The sequence below is a fragment of the Myxocyprinus asiaticus genome, chromosome 29 (assembly GCF_019703515.2).
Source record: "Myxocyprinus asiaticus isolate MX2 ecotype Aquarium Trade chromosome 29, UBuf_Myxa_2, whole genome shotgun sequence".
In the NCBI taxonomy this organism is placed as follows: Eukaryota; Metazoa; Chordata; class Actinopteri; order Cypriniformes; family Catostomidae; genus Myxocyprinus; species Myxocyprinus asiaticus.
Window position 1 is genome coordinate 22229709 of NC_059372.1, and position 18561 is coordinate 22248269.

Genomic DNA, 18561 nt, shown 5'->3' on the forward strand with positions numbered 1-18561 from the left:
GTGCTTTTGGAGCTTCAAAATGTTGGTATCCATTCACTTGCATCATGAGGATCTAGAGAGCTGAAATACTGTTTTAAAAATCTTTGTGTTCAGAAGAGTCATACACATCTGGTATTGCATGAGGGTGAGTAAATCGTGAGGAAATATTTTCATTTTTGAGTTAACTATCCCTTTAAAGACAGAACTAAATATTTAAATTCTATCTAGTTTAGTTTGACCAACACATCTCACTAGTAACTGGAAAATGTTCAACACCAAGGCAATTACTTATTGACCCAGAGGAGCTTCATTCATAATTTTGCACAATTATAATTAACGGAAGCAAGACACGATGTAAAGATTTATTTAGTGAACAAATCCAAGCATAGGTAATGCATTGCATATATGGAACTAAAAAATTACTGGAAAAAATGGTGATGGTGCTGAGACTTTCTGCAGCTTGGTGAAACTGTAGTGAAACACTTTTCTCATCCTCACCTGCACTTCAAATACCTTTTAATTTCACAAGAGAAAAAACTTGGGGTCCAATCACTACATCAGAACATTTAGTTATCTAGTGATTTACTATGAAGCCTGTATGCCTAGTGATATTTTTTGAAATGAGAAGGTTTTGTTTCAATGTTTTTAGAAATGAAAACATGCTTCTGGAAAAATGGCTTTTAGGCAAAGTTATTCAAACTGTTTGAAATATGAACAGTACAGCAGCTGAGAAAATCAGGTCACAATGTGCTCAGAATAAGGCATCTGTTGTTTTCATGTCAGAGTCCTGTGATGAATTCTGTGAGGCGACTGCTTGTCCAACTGCTTCAAGTATTTCAGATTCAACCTGTAAAAAGACAAGATAAGTCTGGTTCTTGAGTGCACACACATGGTGTTAAAGCAACAAAAGACAGGAGTGCCTATATACACTATACGCTCACTAGTGTGCAGAAAGTACCATTTGAAACAGATCTTTGGTCTGCTATACGAGAACAGAGAAAGTGATCATTACCTGATCATCCACAGACACCTCATCTCTATCAGACAGCTCTGCATCTTGGGGAGAGGCATCAAGATCGTCCTGCTCTGCCCCTGTCAGTATGTCCATGGGGGCCTCTGCAATCTCTCTGATGGTTTGGTCCTCTAAAGCAAGCGCTGTGTCAAATAGCAAGGGAGACGGCGGACACTGCAAGCCCTCATCTTCAATGTCAAGATCCTACACATTAAAAAACTTGTCAGAAGATGGAAATACATCACTGACTGTGACGTTACAATGAACGAGGAATATGAATCCAAACAGGAAGATTATATTCATGCATTCTTTGGGTAATTTCCATCATGCAAATCTAGTATAAAGGCTCCCTAGTATGATCTGAGGTTCCTCCTCCATTATACTGTCATTTCATTCAATTTTTAGCATCTCAGATAGTGGAACAATTCTTCAAACTGAGGTCCATTTAGTTACAATCATGGATAAACATTGACTTATTGCAACAATTCTTAAACCAAATTTGTTTAGCATACCAAATGTCTAATAAAATTAGAAATCCCCTAATCTCTAATCCTCAAATGTCATCATTATGATGTCAGTGATTAAAGTAACCAGCACACAAAATCCAGCAATATTTTAAGACATTGCCCGTTTTCAAAAACACTGTGAACAAGTAATGGAAAGGCACATAAATAGAGTAACAGGAAAAACAAAAGTTACCAAAAACAAAATTTAATGAGAGGTTCTACTGCAGGCACAGAAAATGTCAGACACCCAAAATAAAGATCACTGCTGAACATTCAGATTCATTTGTTTTTCCATTCATGTGAGGCTACAGGCAAGTATATGATTTACACAGCATGTTTGAGCAGCTGTTTGCAGGCATGTAGATACTTGATTGATACCTCAGCAATCTGAAGAGGTAGCAAGGTGCTTTGATGAACACAGTAAAGTGTTGATTGCAAGAAGTTGATTATTCTGATAATGTGAAAATTAGTTTGAAGGGATATGCCAAAACAGCTGAGAGACGCAATTGCACAGTGATTTGTTATAATGGAGGTAAAAACCAACACAAATCATACATCACTGAATTCCAGAGGTAGGTTTTCTGTTGGCTGGAGCTCTGCAGCACTGAGGTACATGTCTGTGGGTGCAGAAGCCAGCTCCTCCGGGGCAAGAGACTCCTGTTCAGGCTGGTACATGGGTGGAGGTAGGGACAGGTGCAGAGGGCAACGGGGCTCCTCTGACTGTCCCATGTGCACGGGCCGATCACAAGGAACATCCTTCAGGCCTGGGCACATCTTGAATAAAACTTGGCTACTGTCTTGATAAATGTCTAGTGTGAAGGTTTAAGGCAAAATAATAATAATAAATGCACCAAGGAGAACTAAAACTTGGCAAAGTTGGGGGGGCGGTAAATGACAATTCTCACGATCGGGTGAACTATCCCTTGAATATTGAATTTATAAGAAAAGGAAAGATGACTAAGAGGTGTTCCTTCTAACTGAACTGGCTCAACCCATTATATAAAATTGGGAAAGCCAACAGACCATAAGAAGACTTTGCTTTAAGCCACTGTTTGAAACCAACAGCTACACCAAGCTGTGGGCCTTGATTCAGGGCTCCAAGAGGCGGTATATAGATATATGCACAAATACAGGAAATCGTTATAGATTAGCAGAACTATATGATCAATCCAGTTTTATTTTGCAATTTGGAAAAAAAAAAAAAAAAAAAAAAGTAACAGATCTGAGGTACTGAAACTCAAATGTGCAAGGATACGAGAGACACAATGACGAGTCATTGGCAGACATTGATTTGAGCAGCGTGTCCCCTCCACAAAGGAAATGCACCTTTGGCCAAAACGCATTGCCTATGCAAAAAGAGAACAAAAGAATTAAAGATATACAACAGACAATAATAAAAATAACTGACCATAACAATAGGCTCAGATTGTCTCTTCTGACTGAACTGACTTGATAAAAGTAGGGTTAACCCCCAAAAAAAGCTGTATTTAAGCAACTTCTTAAAACGAACAACAATGGATGTGCACGAGTAATCAGCTAATCGAGTACTCGTTCTGCACCAGCTAGTCAACTATTAAAAACACTACTTGAATAAACCAAATGGATTTTTCTTTGCGCATTTGCGTGCCATGAGCAGCGCTGAATATGTGCTTTCCCTCTGAATTGCTCACCAAATCTCACAGTTACAATTGAGTCCAATGGGGAGCGCTGTAGATGCGTGTCGTTGATGTGTAGGATGAGAAATATGAGTGTCTGTGCTTTTGAAAGCAAAGCTTAGTGTAGCACTAACAATATTAGTAATATTTTGATTCTTTTTTTTTATTCTATTGATATTCGGTTCTTGTTGGAGACATGCAAACCAACAAACAAGGATCTGCTTTTATGGTGGAAAGAAACTGCGAAGCAGTACAAGAAACTCTAAGCTTATCAGACCAGTATGTGTGTATGTGTGTTAAATCTCTCAACATCGGCAGAGTGTATTTTATAAAAAGCCAACTTTCACTACTTGTTTTTATGAATAACATGTGAATTGACAAAAATGTGATGGCCTTTATATAGACTTTATATAGTTTATTTGTACATTACCCTAATGCCATCAGCATCAGTTTCTGGGCTCTGGGTGAGTGCAAAAGTTATATATATATATATATATATATATATATATATATATTCATTTTTACTAATCATATTGTTCATTTCAGACTACTTTAATTTACCTTATTTTGAAACCGTTCCTGGTAATGTTTGTGAAAAGAAATATAAATTTCACCTATGTGTCATTTTTGTTATTTTTAACTTTTCAATAATCAAGAGTTAGAGTACACGACTATAACATTTAAAAAAAAAATGCCCAGCCCTACTAAAAACTACAGCAGTTTGCTGGCCTTCATTCAGGGCCCTCTGAAATGGTAATCAGTAAAATTGAAGTAAATACAATAAACCAGAAAAAAAAAAAAAAGAGCCTTCTATTGTCTATCCGTAAAGAAATGGTACTAATAATACCCAAAAACAGCAACCCAAAAATTTAAATTGTCATTAGTTTACATGTACACTTTTGAAACAATTTGCGCATACTGTCCAGATTATTTACGTAATCTATTCCTTCAATTTGGAGAAACAAAACCATGAGTCATGAGATATTACAAGAAAAACCTTCTATACCTGTGGTGTTCCACCCTCAGTAATAGCTTGTCTACGCTCTCTGAGCTGACGATGGAGCAATGCCTCCACGCCATAGCGGCGACGATAGCGACGCAGGGCCTTCAGTTTCTTTAGGTTCTCTCGCTCCTTCATGGACAGACCTTCTGGACCTGTTAGCAGGCTGCTTCCTGTAAACACAAACATTTAGTGTTCAAAGTTAGTAAATAACAGTTCATCATGCCACTATAAAAGTAGAATGGATGCCAACTTACCAATTGTCTCATGCTCAATTTTGCGGCTGTGTAGGTAGCGTCGTTTCTTTTCTTTCAATAATTGTTGCATACGTTTAAATTGGTCAATGTAGAGGGATTGAAGTCTGATTAGCTTCTCGCGGGTAATGAGTGCCACTTCCTCTGCTGTATACACACCCGCATGCCTATTGAAATGTATCGCCCTCCATCAATTTACTTCTTAGGTGACATTCATTTAACACCGATTTGGAGCAATTAAATTAAATCAATTATAAATTGAGGAATGTCTCACTTCAAAGGGTCTTCGTGGTCACTGTCAAGGCTTTCAGCTTCACTGTCAGGTTCTCCTCTCCATGTTTGATCCAAAACAATTGGGTCCTGGTCCTCTTCACTCCAGCTGTCATCTATACAGAGAATTCAATAGACATTCATCAGCATAAAAATCAGATAGATTTAGAGAACACCGCAATTTTACAAATACTTTAGTTTGTAGGCTTTGATACAAGACTCCAAATTTAAGATTAAAACACTGTTTTCATATATTAAAAGGAATTGTTTACCAAATAAAAAAATAAAAAATTCATCATTTACTCACCCTCATGCCATCCCAGATGCGTATGACTATCTTCTGCAGAACACAAAGATTTTTAGAAGAATATTTCAGCTCAGATGTAGGTCTATACAATGCAAGTGAAAGGTGACCAAAACTTTTAAGCTGCAAAAAGCACATTAAGGCAGCATAAAAGTAATCCATGAGACTTCAGTGGTTAAACCCATGTCTTCTGAAGCAATGAATAGATTTTGGGTGAGAACTGACCAAAACGTTCACCTTTTTCACTGTAAAAGCGCAAGCGTAAAGCACTAGGAAGTGTAATTGAGCTTGAAATCATGATCTGAAGACAGCAATGGCAAGATTTACAGTGAAAAAGGAATTACATTTTGGTACCTTCTCATCGAAAATCAATTAGATCTCTTCTGAAGACATTGATTAAACCACTGGAGTTGTATGGATTACTTTTATGCTGCCTTTGTGCTTTTTGGAGCTTTTAAAATTTTAAATCACCATTCACTTGCCTAAAAATCTTTGTGTTCTACAGAAGACAGTCATAAACATCTGGGATGGCATGAGGGAGAGTAAATAAGAGAATTACATTTTTGGTGAACTATCCTTTTACATCTGCTTGCCATATCTCAGGGACATTTCCATTAAAATGCATCTCAATTATTGAAGACTTCCGTGTCTTAATCTGCTTTCCTTTAGATGCCTATACCATATTCAATTACTGACCTGAAAGCTGTCCATTTTATCTGAAGCAATCACCAAACTTGAGGCAATTTTCATGCACATAATTTTATGCCTGTAGCTGTTAGTTCAAACAGCATTTATCTGCATCATAGCCAGACTTTAAAGAGATTTCTCAATGGTTATGAGGCCAAAAACATGCCTGGTTAATAAAGAAGGCCTTGATTCCACCTGGTATTAAGATGCGTTTTCGGGAACCAATCACAAGTTCTAAGCCGAGACACGAAAAATATCACGATACTTCAACATATCGATATTTTTTCCCACCTCTAGTTTACATGCACACCAATACATAGATTACTACCAAAAAAAAATCATATTGAAAAATATGACAAAACAATAAAACATCTCGTTTACGTACATAACCTCAATTCCCTGAGACGAAGGGAACGGGACATTGTGTGCCAACGCATATGGGGAGTGTCCTTCCACACAACCTATTTGAAACCTCTCTACAATAACGCCAATATTCTAATATTGGCTATGGTGTTTAAGCCCTGCCTTTTTAGGCGCAGCGCTGTCCACTATAAAATCAGGTGCACAAACACCATTTCTCAGAATTTTCTGACTGAGGGACAATGAGCGCATCACTCGCACCTCAGAAGAACTCCAAGTCTTGTAGTGTGGCCAGCATTCGCAGTGTCTCGTTCCCTTTGTATCAGGAAACCGAGGTTACGTACTAGGGCTGCAAGTAATGATTATTTTGATAATCGATTAATTTAACGATTATTCGGCGATTATTGCAACGATTAATCATTAGCTCTTAACCGATTATTCAGCTTGTGCCCCGAGTTAAAAGGTTGTATTAAAAGTTCTTACTAACAATAAAGGACAAAGTCATCTTTTAAAAATGACTGTAAATGACATTCACTGAATTAAAGGAAAAAAATACTTGTTTAATTCAGTAAAGAAATTCACGGCAAAAAATCCCATTGTTATCAAGTGTTTGTCTTGTTTTCCATTTAAAATTGTCTAAAAATCCTTGAGAATTTACTTGAGAAGTAACATAATATATTTAGACTTGCTTTTAAATAGGGCTGCCCCCTGATAGTCGACCAAACGTTAGTTGATGAGAAGAGTCTTGGTCGACCAAGTTTTGATTGGTCGGTTGGTCGCAGAAGAAACTCCACAGGAAACCAACGAACACCAGTTTTACCGCTGGTTGGACGCTAGATGGTACTATGGGGTCATTTTCATTAAGCAGGGTTAGCGTTAAGCCTACACAATAAAGCAAGACACCTTGATTTCAAACTTTGAACTTTATTTTATTATTTAACTAAAAATTCAAATGAACCTGGAAAAAAATAAGTGCAATTAAAATGTGTGTTGTTCAACTTTTTGAAAGCTGGCTTTACAACAGTTGTCAACATCTCTCTGGCAAAGAACCTACTTCATCTCTGCATTCTCTACCGGTTGGGTATTTAGTTGTCTGGGAAAATACATCGTGTGTGAATAAATTAGTTTTGTTCCCCCCTTCACGATATGTATGTATGTGTGTGTGTGTGTGTAATATATATATATATATATATATATATACACACACACACACACATACATACACACACACACACACACACACACCCCTTTCCATTTACAGTCAGGCAAGTATCCGTCTAAACATGCAGGCGGAATATTACTTACACAATTGAAGACAAAAACAATTATAAATGTAAAAATAGTAATTATAATAATGATAATCACCGAAATATAAATAATGGTTCGAGGTGAACGTGTTTTTGTATTATTATATATATTTTGTATTATTTTACAGGCTGCAGAGTTGCGTTCACAATGAACTGCTGTGGAAATAAAGCGAATAAACTCAAAGCACCTGAGCTGAGATGTCTGAGGTCATTTGCAGCACTTATATACAATACTGTTCTTGCACAAAAAAATAAAAATAAAATTAATAAAGACAGAAACAAATAAAGAGTGAGAACCTTTTACATGCGCGTGTTCCACGAGACTGCACGCCTCCATATCAGCGCGTCATACATGCGCATAGACGGCTTTTCTGTCATCTGTTCTTAATAATATAATAAAGTGTGTTTCTTCAAGCGCGTGTCTGTCGGTGTCTGTCTACGGACAAATTATTTGTAATATTAATTTTTATAACATTAATAGCCCAACAACAATAAACTATTTAATACATGGGAAAACGGGCCAAATATCGTCTCGACATGGTCAAATGCATCAGCTATTGCCGATCACTCTGACCATCGTCGATCCCGGAGATCATCGTCTGTCGGTACAACCCCAATGTGCATTTCTCTCTATAAATTAACAAAATGTTCAGACAGTCTCCTTGCTGGTTTTTCCGACACATTCAAAATCATTACAACTTTTGCCGGTGTCGCTGTGGCTTGCCTCATGCGTGCGCTTGTAAAATTGATATTTTAAAGGCTCATTATTACGGTTTAGTATTTCTCTGTAATGTAGAACAGCGTTAGCACTGTTATTTATAACATTCTTTCTCAGCCCTGGAACTCCAAACCATTTTCTGATACCCCCCCCCCAAAAATAAAAGTAATTAAATTAATATCATAAACGTGTGACTAGTCAACTAACGGCTTAAATTAATGTCTACTAGTCGACTAGGAAAATCTTTGGTCGGGGGCAGCCCTAGCTTTGAGAATGTATCTTAAGTGTATTTTTTCACTTGGTTATACTTCAGCGAGTGCAGTTAAGACAAAATATCCTTATATTCAAGATCTTTTCTCTAAAAGCAAGTCTAAATATCATATTTGCTGCTTCTCGGGTGAATGCATCTTTTTTTAAATGATCTTTAGATATTTTAAAATATTTGTATTTTTAATATTATATTCAACTTTCTCAGATATTTTTTTTTTCTTCTGCAGTATAGCTGCTAAAGAAAATGTACACCGTTTTAAAGTTTTAGATATTTATATTGGAAAACAAGCCAAAACAAAAACAAAATCAAAAAATGTATTTTGTTGCAGTGTATAATGGGGCGAAGACTTTTTGTTCACTTCAATTCATCTTTAACTCACAAAAAACAAACTCTTATTAATAAAGCTGCATATTGCCAATTTTCTTCACAATAACAAATTCAGTGACAAACTCAGTTATAAAAAAAAAAAAAAAAAAAAAAAAAAAAGAAGAAACGTCCTCACTTTCAACTGCTTTTATTTTCAGCAAATTTAACATGTGTAAATATTTGTATGAGCAAAGATTCAACAACTAAGACCTGTGTCCTTGAAAAAGGGGGTACTGCAGTGTCCATTAAGTACTGCAGTGCATCTCCTCCTCATGGACTGCACCAAATTTTTCAGTTCTTGCTGCGAGATGTTACCCCACTCTTCCACCAAGGGACTTGCAAGTTCCAGGACATTTCTGGGGGGAATGGCCCTAGCCCTCACCCTCTGATCCAACAGGTCCCAGACGTGCTCAATGGGATTGAAATCCAGGCTCTTCGCTGGCCATGGCAGAACACTGATATTCCTGTCTTGCAGGAAATCAAGCACAGAACGAGCAGTATGGCTGGTGGCATTGTCATGCTGGAGGGTCATGTCAGGATGAGCCTGCAGGAAGGGTACCACATGAGGGAGGAGGATGTCTTCCCTGTAACACACAGCATTGAGACTGCCTGCAATGACAACAAGCTCAGTCCAATGATGCTGTGACACATCGGCCCAGACCATGACGGACCCTCCACCTCCAAATCGATCCCGCTCCAGAGTACAGGCCTCGTTGTAACGCTCATTCCTTCAACAATAAACGCAAGTCCGACCATCACTCCTGGTGAGACAAAACCGTGACTCGTCAGTGAAGAGCACTTTTTGCCAGTCCTGTTTGGTCCAGCGAAGGTGGGTTTGTGCCCATAGGCGATGTTGTTGCCGGTGATGTCTGGTAAGGACCTGCCTTACAAGCCCTCAGTCCAGCCTCTCTCAGCCTATTGCAGACAGTCTGAGCACTGATGGAGGGATTGTGCATTCCTGGTGTAACTCGGGCAGTTGTTGTTGCCATCCTGTACCTGTCCTGCAGGTGTGATTTTCGGATGTACCGATCCTGCGCAGGTGTTTTTACCCATGGTCTACCACTGCAAGGACGATCAACTGTCCTTCCCATCTCCCTGTAGCGCTGTCTTAGGCATCTCACAGTACGGTCATTGCAATTTATTGCCCTGGCCACATCTGCAGTCCTCATGCCTCCATGCAACATGCCTAAGGCACGTTCACGCAGATGAGCAGGGACCCTGCGCATCTTTCTTTTGATGTTTTTCAGAGTCAGTAGAAAGGTCTCTTTAGTGTCTTAAGTTTTTATAATTGTGACCTTAATTGCCTACCGTCTGTAAGCTGTTAGTGTCTTAACGACCGTTCTACAGGTGCATGTTCATTAATTGCTTATGGTTCATTAAACAAGCATGGAAAACATTGTTTAAACCCTTTACAATAAAGATCTGTAACTTTTACAAAATTATCTTTAAAATACAGTGTCCTGAAAAAAGTTTTTTTTTTTTTGCTGTTTATTTTGATTCTATAAATTGCGAGCCATCATGTTATAATCTGGCTGCATTAAGCGCACGTTCAAGGGACAAGCGTCCCTGCGACAGTGTGTGCATCAGCCGGATGCAGTTTCAATCTCTCCCCTTTAGATCGGGACACTTCGCAGCTCACAGAAGAGGCGCTGACCGCACAGAGAAATGCCAGTTTCGGAGTTTGTGGTTATTTACAATACCTGCTTCCGTATTATTTGAACTTTAAAGTTATAATGCATTAAATATAACTGCATTAAAGATGTAACACCAACACGCAAGTTTTGCTTCAGCGGAGCTGCAGCTCCACTTATTCCACAACGAGAGTGCTTCTGTATTTTTGTATAATTCCCTCATACTTTGCGATCTATATCACCTGAAGCTGTTTGGAAAGTTTAGAGTGCATCTGGACTGTGAGCGGTGTAATTCTTCCTCTCCTCAGTCAGGCATGAGCTGCAGTGCTGCTTAATGTGATCTCATGTTATGTTAAATGAGATCAAACGACTATTCAACAACGAAAATTTGTCAGAATTTGTTGACGTTGTCAATAACAGACTAATTTTTTCAGCCCTATTACGTACGTAATCAAGATGTTCCCTTACGACTCAGTACACTTGACATTGCGTGCTAATGCATATGGGGAACAGAATCCCATCACGCCGCACTACACGACATAACCTTCCAAGAGGAAACATGACACCGCAGTCCCGCAGGACAGCGACTGACATGAGTACGCCGCAAGTGACTGACCCTCATGTTGGGCCAGGAGGGGAGCACTCAGAATATGAACTATAGTCATATAGTATGAATTAAACCATTAACGAACCCAGTCGGGAAAGGAGTTTATTTATAATGAAAGTGCTTGTGATTTTATGGTAAATTTGTGTTTGTGTAAAATGGGGAGCCCATACTTAAGGGGAGGGGCATAAGTATATGTTTGGCGAATGAAATAGCAAGTGATCCAAACAGAGAGGACTTGAAGAGAGACACGTTACGTCTAGGTTGTAAAACCTTGCGAATGTGTTTTGAGAAGACCATCCTGCTGCAAAACACGTCTTGTAAAGACACACCGTTCGTCCATGATGAGAAGGCCATGCCTCTAGTTGAATGTGCTTTAACACCAGTTGGGCAATTTGCCTCCTGTGACTCATAAGCCAGGGCAATCGCATCAAAGATCCAGTGAGAAAGTCTTTGCTTGGAGACGGACATTCCTTTTGTGCGTCCTCCATAGCACACAAAGAGCAGATCAGACAGTCTGAACTGGTGGGTGCGCTCAACATATGCATGTAGTGCCCGCACAGAGCATAACAAATGCAAGGATTGTTCCTTGCTCCTCTAAGGAACTTTATGATTAAATCATGCTTGCCTATAGTGGCACTGGCTTAAGGTGTGTGATACGCAGATATAGTCGCCACATTAACTTTGAGCGTTGTCTGAGTGAGTCCTGCGTCTAATCGCTCTTGAAGAAATATGACAATTTTATGTATAGGGCAGTTTACTGGGTCTTTGCCACATTTCGCCAGCCATACGTGGGCCAGCGTGTCATGGCAACATACATACGCCACTACTGTTTTGTTGTCCAAACGAATCAGAATGTGGTGATTCACAATATCGGAAAAGCTCTCAAAGCTAGAAAGACAGACAGTAGCTCTAGGCGGTTGACATGTCACAGCCGTTTTGCACCCGTTTCCAGGTGTCGAAAGTCAGGCATCCATTACACACCACGCCCCAGCCTGTGTTGGATGCATTTGTGGTCAGCACTTTCTGAAAACCTGACCCAGCATAACACCCTGTTGGAAGGCTGGCGCTGTCCATGGTGCTGGAGCAGCCAGACAGTGGAGAGTTACCGCGATGCACATGAAAATGAAAATGACTTAAGTGGTAATGTTTTTTCAGTTTGAACTGAAACAGACACAGAAAAATGGTCTGTACGTGCTCGTTCATGAGGTGCGCATGCATGAACTCCTACAAAGGAGATTTACTGGCTGGGGAAGTGTGTGCTTTTCGCCAGTTGACATTAGACCAGATTTTCCATATAGCAAAGCAGCAAGTCTCTGTGTAAGCTCAGAAGTGCCTCTGATTGGCTAGTAATAACCAGTCACTGAGGTAATTCAAAGCACATCGTTACATTTCATGAACGTGTGGGGAGCCAGAGACAAACTGAAATGAAGGACTTTAAATTGATATGCAGTTCCCTCGAACGCGAATCTAAAAAGCCGCCTGTAACAGTGCAATTGGTACATGAAGTGCGCATCCTTCAGATCGATTGATGCAAATCTTTCTTGAGGACGGATGGGCGATCAGATCTGTTTCTGAGTTAACATTTTGAATGGACACGTTGCGAGCACGCGATTCAAGCCTCTCAAAACTGTCATTTTCCAGAACAAGGAATTAACAGCTGTAAATCCCGCTGTCTGTGTACGCAACACTGGCATATCCTGTGGTCAGACCACAGATTGTGCTCGATTGTTGTAAACGCCCATGAGGACTTGCCACATATTCGCACTGCGGGACATCAGGCTTATTATATGAAACAACCTCTATTGTGCGAAGATTGAGTATTTCGGCTCGTAACACTGGCGTGTCTTCGGATGGAACCGCTGAAGACAGAATACTGTTGAAACGGGGTGGCCGATGTGCAAATTGGATCGTATAACCATGTTCGATCGTTTTTTAGCACCCAGTCGGAATGCCAGTAAGAGCTTGCCACCATCCGCATAACGGGACAGAGGGCAATTTGGTATGTTCATAACATAATGCACTGCTCACCATTGGGAAGCGGTTGCGCATAAGGCTTTGAAGTGGGAAAACCCTTTATTGAAATGTGTGAGCATCTCGTGCATGTGCAACGAGCGCTGTAATCTTTTTTCAATCTTTATATGTTAATACATGATATAATGTGCCACTCACAATTGGGAAGCAGTTGTGCATAATGTGTTGGCTTCGGAGCTGAAAAGCCCTTCATTGAAAAGTGTGAGCGTCTCGTGCGAGCGCTGTACTCTTTTTACAATCTTTGTATGTTAATACATTATATAATGTGCCGCTCACCGTTAGGAAGCGGTTGGGCATAATGTGCAAACTTTATTGCATGTGATTAATGCGAGACACAGAAAACAACATTTTGAACAACAATATTCCTTTCCCGACAAACAGCAGTGAGGAAGAGGGGAACAGTATTGCGTGTCAGGAGCGCTTTGCTGCGGGGGTGTGGGTCCCTTCCCTGCAGGGCTTGCACTGAGGCATCGGCCTTCATTTGGGCCACGGCTTGCATGGCTTTACCAGCGGCTTGGCGGCAACATTTGGCGGCGCTAAGGAAGCTGTTGTGGGGTTTCTCGCCGGGCGCTGAACCGAGACAAAGCAGGAGTGAGCCGGTTGTGATGAAGTACTGCTCCGTTTTGGTATAAAATGTCTCATAGCCTGTGATTGTTGCATCGTGAGTCGTTGAGTCGTGACGTAGCACTCAGCAATTCTATTCACAGAGCCTCCAAAAAGGCCGGCTGGAGACACCGGAGCATCAAATAGAGCGGCTTTTCCCACATCATGCATTTCCATGAGGGTCAGCCAGATGTGACGATCCAAAAACACCAGGTTGCTCATCAACTTGCCAATGACCTGTGCAGTGATTTTGGTGGCTCGAAGCGCTAAGTCCGCAGCGTTGCGGAGCTCTTCGAACGTCTCTGGATCGTAGCCTTGCTCATCCATTTGTTTGAGGAGCTTAGCTTGGAAACTTGGAGCACTTTCATCGCGTGGGGTGCTGAACTAGTTTGGCGTGCTGCAGAGTATGCCCTTCCAGCCCGTGCAGACGTTAGTCGACATGGCTTAGAAAGATGAATGGGGCGCGAGTTCCACGCCCTGCTACTCACCAGGCAGAGATGTGCCGCTACCACCTCTTTCAGGGGGTAGTTGGGCATAACAGTTTTCTTCCCCGTGATCCACATTGGAGAGGATATAATCACTGCGCGGGCGAGCTGAAGTGCACACCAGGATTTTGACAGTTCGTTATGAACTTCAGGGAAGAATGGGGCAGATCTACGAGACACGGTTGCTTGCCAGCGTCCAGATCGCAGGAACCATTCATCAAGGCGAGATTGTGTAGGTTCCTTTGGAGAAGACCACTCGATATTGAGCTCTTCGTCCACCCTTGAAAGGACACGAAGCATCTCGTCAGTGGCACGAACATGCTTCTCGCCCTCGCTGGGGGAAGGGGCAGTAGTGTCATCCACTGACCACTCGCCTAATGCAGCGAGACATGACATCATCATCATCCCCAGTGTCAGAACCGCTGAACGAGACCATGCGCTCATGCAGAGGGCTTGAGCTAGTCACGCACAATGTATCGGCATAGATGCGTTGCATGGAGATTGAGGGGCTCGCAGGGCATGTGCCGGCACGAGGTCCACCTCAAATTCATCCTGCTCGACCTTGCGCCGTGCCTCATGTGATCCCTCGGGTGTCATACAAGAGGCGGTGGGAGGTCACGTGAGGCTAAATTGTCCCTCAGAACGAGGGCGATTTGCGAGCGAAGCGTCGAGACTCATGCCCTCGCAGTGAGGGCAGTCTGTCTCCATGAGAGCTGACTCTGCATGGGTGCGGCCCAGACAGAAAATGCAGCTCTCATGCTGATCTGACGGCGGGATGTGCCTCTCGCACAAGGAACACTTACGGAACGCCATCTTTAAAAAGATGCAAACACGTAAGCGACTCTTTTAGATAGATATGTATATTTATACACACTAGTGCCCATCAGCCGACATTAGCCTTTCACTGATATATCGGTATCGGCGTATATTTTACCGATATGAACTTATTTCAGAACGTAATGCAGAAAACAATGCTTTAGAATTCGTGTCATAGCGTAGTTTGTCCAGCAGAGCGCGCTCCGACTCTGTTTATAGAGCTGAACTGACGGTTGCTTTGCAGACAGGGTGGAGTTCAGCGGTGTCATCACAGTAAGTTGTTAACTAGTCTGTTAAATACATACTTGAAACTTAAACAATGACCCCATTTTCCCTTTTCAATATAACTAATATAACATTAACCTTGTCCCTCATGTCTGTTTGCTGTTAGCCAGCTATAGTGCAGTCAGTAATGTAGCAGATTGAAAGGTAAACATCAGAGCATCTTTTTGCAGCTCAGCAGACAATGGTGTGGTGGTGGATTTTGTCTGTTGAGTGTTGATTTTTACGTTATGTTATTACCTAGTTAGTGAGAGACAATGCTGGAAAGTAAAATAAACAACATCCGTCTTTTACTCTCCGTGACAACGAGCTTATAACTAACTAGCTAATCACGTAGCTACTTTCATTGTTGTCAGCTGAGTGGAAGCTAATGAGTAAACATATATTCACCAAACTGTTTTGTTTAGGATTCACAGTTTGGTACCCCCTTCAACCGAACAATTCCAGTCGTGTCATTTATAAAATGTAATAAAGGTCTGGTTTTCCACAGTTGAAAGTTTCCCCTGAACTTGTATAGCAGAATACAGTGTAACACCACTGCTGCTTTTATCTCTTGTCTCGGCAGTATTAAAATAGTCAGCATTTGACTGATACTAAACATACAGTACTGAGGTTTATTTAGCTATTTATTTTATTTATTCTTTATTTAAATAGTCAGCATTTGACTGACACTAAACATACATTACTGATGTTTATTAAGCTATTTATTGTATTTTTATTTATTCTTTATTTTCTCAGTATTCATTTCTAGAATTTGTTGACAATGTATAATAATACTGTCAAATATTCTTTGATAAAAATATTTAAGAAAGCAGCCTACCAAGTACCTTTGCATAGTCATATCGGTGCAAAATCGGTGAAAAATCCACATAGAAAAGGTCTGTTTTCATTCCAGCTCAAAAATTAAATATATCGGCCACCATATCGGTAATCAGTGAATTTTCCCTCTCTAAAATTGGTATTGGTCTAAAAATCCCATATCGGTTGGGCTCTAATACACACAATATAAAATTGCTTTATAAGGATACACAACACCTGCCGAAGCACTGCGGGGAATCAGGATGCTGAAGCGGCCCGTTCACCAGCGAAGCGTCAAGCGGCAAGGCGGAGTGATGTTTGCCGGAACACTGCAGCAGAGCGGAGAGTATTCTCACTACCGTGAAGAAACACCATAGCCAATAGAATATTGGCGTTATTGTAGAGCGGTTTCAACTAGGTTGTGTGGAAGGACACTCCCCATATGCATTAGCAATCAGTGTCAAGTGTACCGAGTCATAAGTGAACAGAGTTTACATGAGATGCAAAATAATCACGTTATTCTCTGCTTTTGACGTCAAACCGTGAAGAGACATGCGCTCAACACATGCGCACATTGGATAAGCCGATGAGAACACCAGTAAAGGTGTTTACATGCCAGGCGAAATAGATGTAATGGGCAAAAATCTACCAGTGTAGACCAGTTTCTTATGCCGTTTTATGACCTTCCACCGATAAAGTAATGCCGTTTATTGGGTTTACATGACCACACGTGTTGTCGGCTTCTTAAGCATAATCAGTGTAAGAACATGTAAACGTGCTAAGTGTGTTACTGTATGATACTATACTGCAAAAAGTCATATAAAGACAAAGAAAATGGAAAAATGGCGCACCGAATCCTGTTATTTTAGTGCAGTACCTGTATTGAGCTTCAGATGTTTGTGCTTCTCATCAGTGTCTCTGCATGTTGATATCAGACACACTGAAGAATTTCCATGAAGTTCTCGTGATTATGTATTCGTTTTTTCAAATTTTTTTGATCGGACGGATATTTATTTTTAAAGCCGCACATAACCGGCAAAATTTAAACTTGTTTAAACGCAACTTTTAGTGCAACTGTTGACTGACAGGTGAGGGGTGGTGCTTTCTCGCTGTTCGGGAAGGAACCAGTTTCAAACCTCAAATGCAATGTGGTCACATGCGTTTTTGACTACTTAAGCATGTGGTTTCAGTGATCCGATCAAAAGTTTTAGATCCCGTTTCCACTTGTATTTAGCACTGACCACTTGGGATCGGATCACCAAAATGCACCTTAACAACAGGTGGAAACAGGGTCCAAAACTTTTAAGTACATTACAGAACATGATGCAAATAGCTCACCTAGTATGCGACTAGCTTCACTACGCCCCTCTTGACTGTAAACTCCAGACTCTGGCCGACTGTAGCCACTGAGCTGAGACAGCAGAACTTCAGGGGAAGGTCCCGAGGAGGCTTTCCGCATTTGAGCTTGTTGAACCAAAGCATTTCTGCGTGCGTGCTCAGCACAGAATGTAACCCTAAGAGAATGGAAAGCAGCACCATTGGTCAAATACATTTCCTAGCAAAGTTTATAAATAAATAAGGGAGTAAACAATTACACACCCTTCTTTCTTCTCTGGTTTCGGGGCTGCATTGGGGCAGCGCTTGCCATTCTTATTGGAAACATAGCTGCATTGCCTGTAAGGAGCATTCTTATCCTCGAGTACGTGTTTGATGCAGAACTCTAGACCCTCCAGACGAGGCTGTGAACAGGGTCTCTGAGTGTGGGAGCAGGTCTGAGGCTCCTGGGCACGAGCAGTCTGGGTCACTCTACCCCTACTAGACGGCAACACGTGGATCCGAATCCTGTTCATCACTGAAGGGTCGCGCGAAAGTCAAATTAAACACTGAAATACAAACACCATTTACGAGAGACATTTTTGACAACATAAGAGCATTTATTATGTCATTAAACAGGTTTCACTTAATTCCCAATGCCATGTGCTAGCAAGAAAAAAAAAAAAAAAAACTCACGCAAGATGCACACAAATTAATTATGCCCATGTATCAAAAGCCAAATACTTGCAGTGTTTGTTAATGTACATGCTTAACGTTATATAACGATTTATGGTAGTCTAGTCAACATACTATATTCGTTTAGATCCTGCAAAGCATGCGTGACCAACTGTCATCACCAAGAGTTGCTAGACCTTTAAATAAAATAAAAACATAGCTTAGCATAAAGAAAAAATAGTAATGTTAACATTACAATAACTCGGGGTTATAGTTAATAAGATTGATGTTGTCATCTACCGCAGAAAGCGCCAAATACATACGTCAATAGTGCTGTGCAGCCATCTTTGAAATGGGAGGGCAATATACGCGATTTAAACTATCACTAAACAAACAACTGATATGCTTAATCAATATATATATATATATATATATATTATCCATTTAGTGCTAGAAAATTTTGAAAGTTGTAATCTGGAATTTCTAGGAGCAAAACTCACCGATATAGTGACACTTCTGTTAAGGTTTGTCTGATATCTTCCCGCAGACCTTCCTGAGATGAACGCCACACACAATAAGTTGCTACTGCTAGCACCGTCATCAACTTTCACGCCCTCCTACGTTAACGTT

At 40.7% G+C, this 18561-nt stretch overlaps 1 protein-coding gene and 1 non-coding gene across 4 annotated transcripts; both read right to left on the bottom strand.

Moving 5' to 3' along the window:
• Positions 1-327: 327 nt before the first annotated feature.
• kansl2 (KAT8 regulatory NSL complex subunit 2) lies at positions 328-18553 on the bottom strand. 3 transcript variants are annotated; one of them, XM_051662062.1, is made up of 11 exons: positions 18432-18553; positions 17542-17825; positions 17281-17456; positions 4984-5016; positions 4681-4792; positions 4410-4573; positions 4159-4325; positions 2753-2843; positions 2053-2306; positions 992-1195; positions 328-826 (listed from the first exon to the last, which is right to left on the bottom strand). In XM_051662062.1, exons 2-11 carry the CDS (start codon positions 17790-17792, stop codon positions 731-733), a joined length of 1548 nt encoding a protein of 515 aa, XP_051518022.1. In that variant the 5' UTR covers positions 17793-17825; positions 18432-18553; the 3' UTR covers positions 328-730. The 3 variants fall into 3 exon arrangements, with proteins under 3 accessions (XP_051518022.1, XP_051518023.1, XP_051518024.1); XM_051662063.1 differs by having other exon boundaries at positions 17542-17794; positions 18432-18531; XM_051662064.1 differs by lacking the exon at positions 4984-5016.
• On the bottom strand, positions 2460-2596 carry LOC127420615 (small nucleolar RNA SNORA2/SNORA34 family). The gene has a single exon (XR_007893830.1). It is a non-coding gene; the product is annotated as a small nucleolar RNA SNORA2/SNORA34 family (small nucleolar RNA).
• Positions 18554-18561: the final 8 nt, after the last annotated feature.

What these genes read in the sequence shown, in the direction of transcription:
- kansl2 (XM_051662062.1), bottom strand. Translation starts at nt 17,792, where the DNA reads ATGAACAGGATTCGGATCCACGTGTTGCCGTCTAGTAGGGGTAGAGTG. An exon ending in AAACCAGAGAAGAAAGAAGG is followed by an intron (nt 17,457 to 17,541) that starts GTGTGTAATTGT and finishes CCATTCTCTTAG; the next exon opens with GGTTACATTCTGTGCTGAGC. An exon ending in TACCTCTGGAATTCAGTGAT is followed by an intron (nt 1,196 to 2,052) that starts GTATGATTTGTG and finishes TTTAATGTGTAG; the next exon opens with GATCTTGACATTGAAGATGA.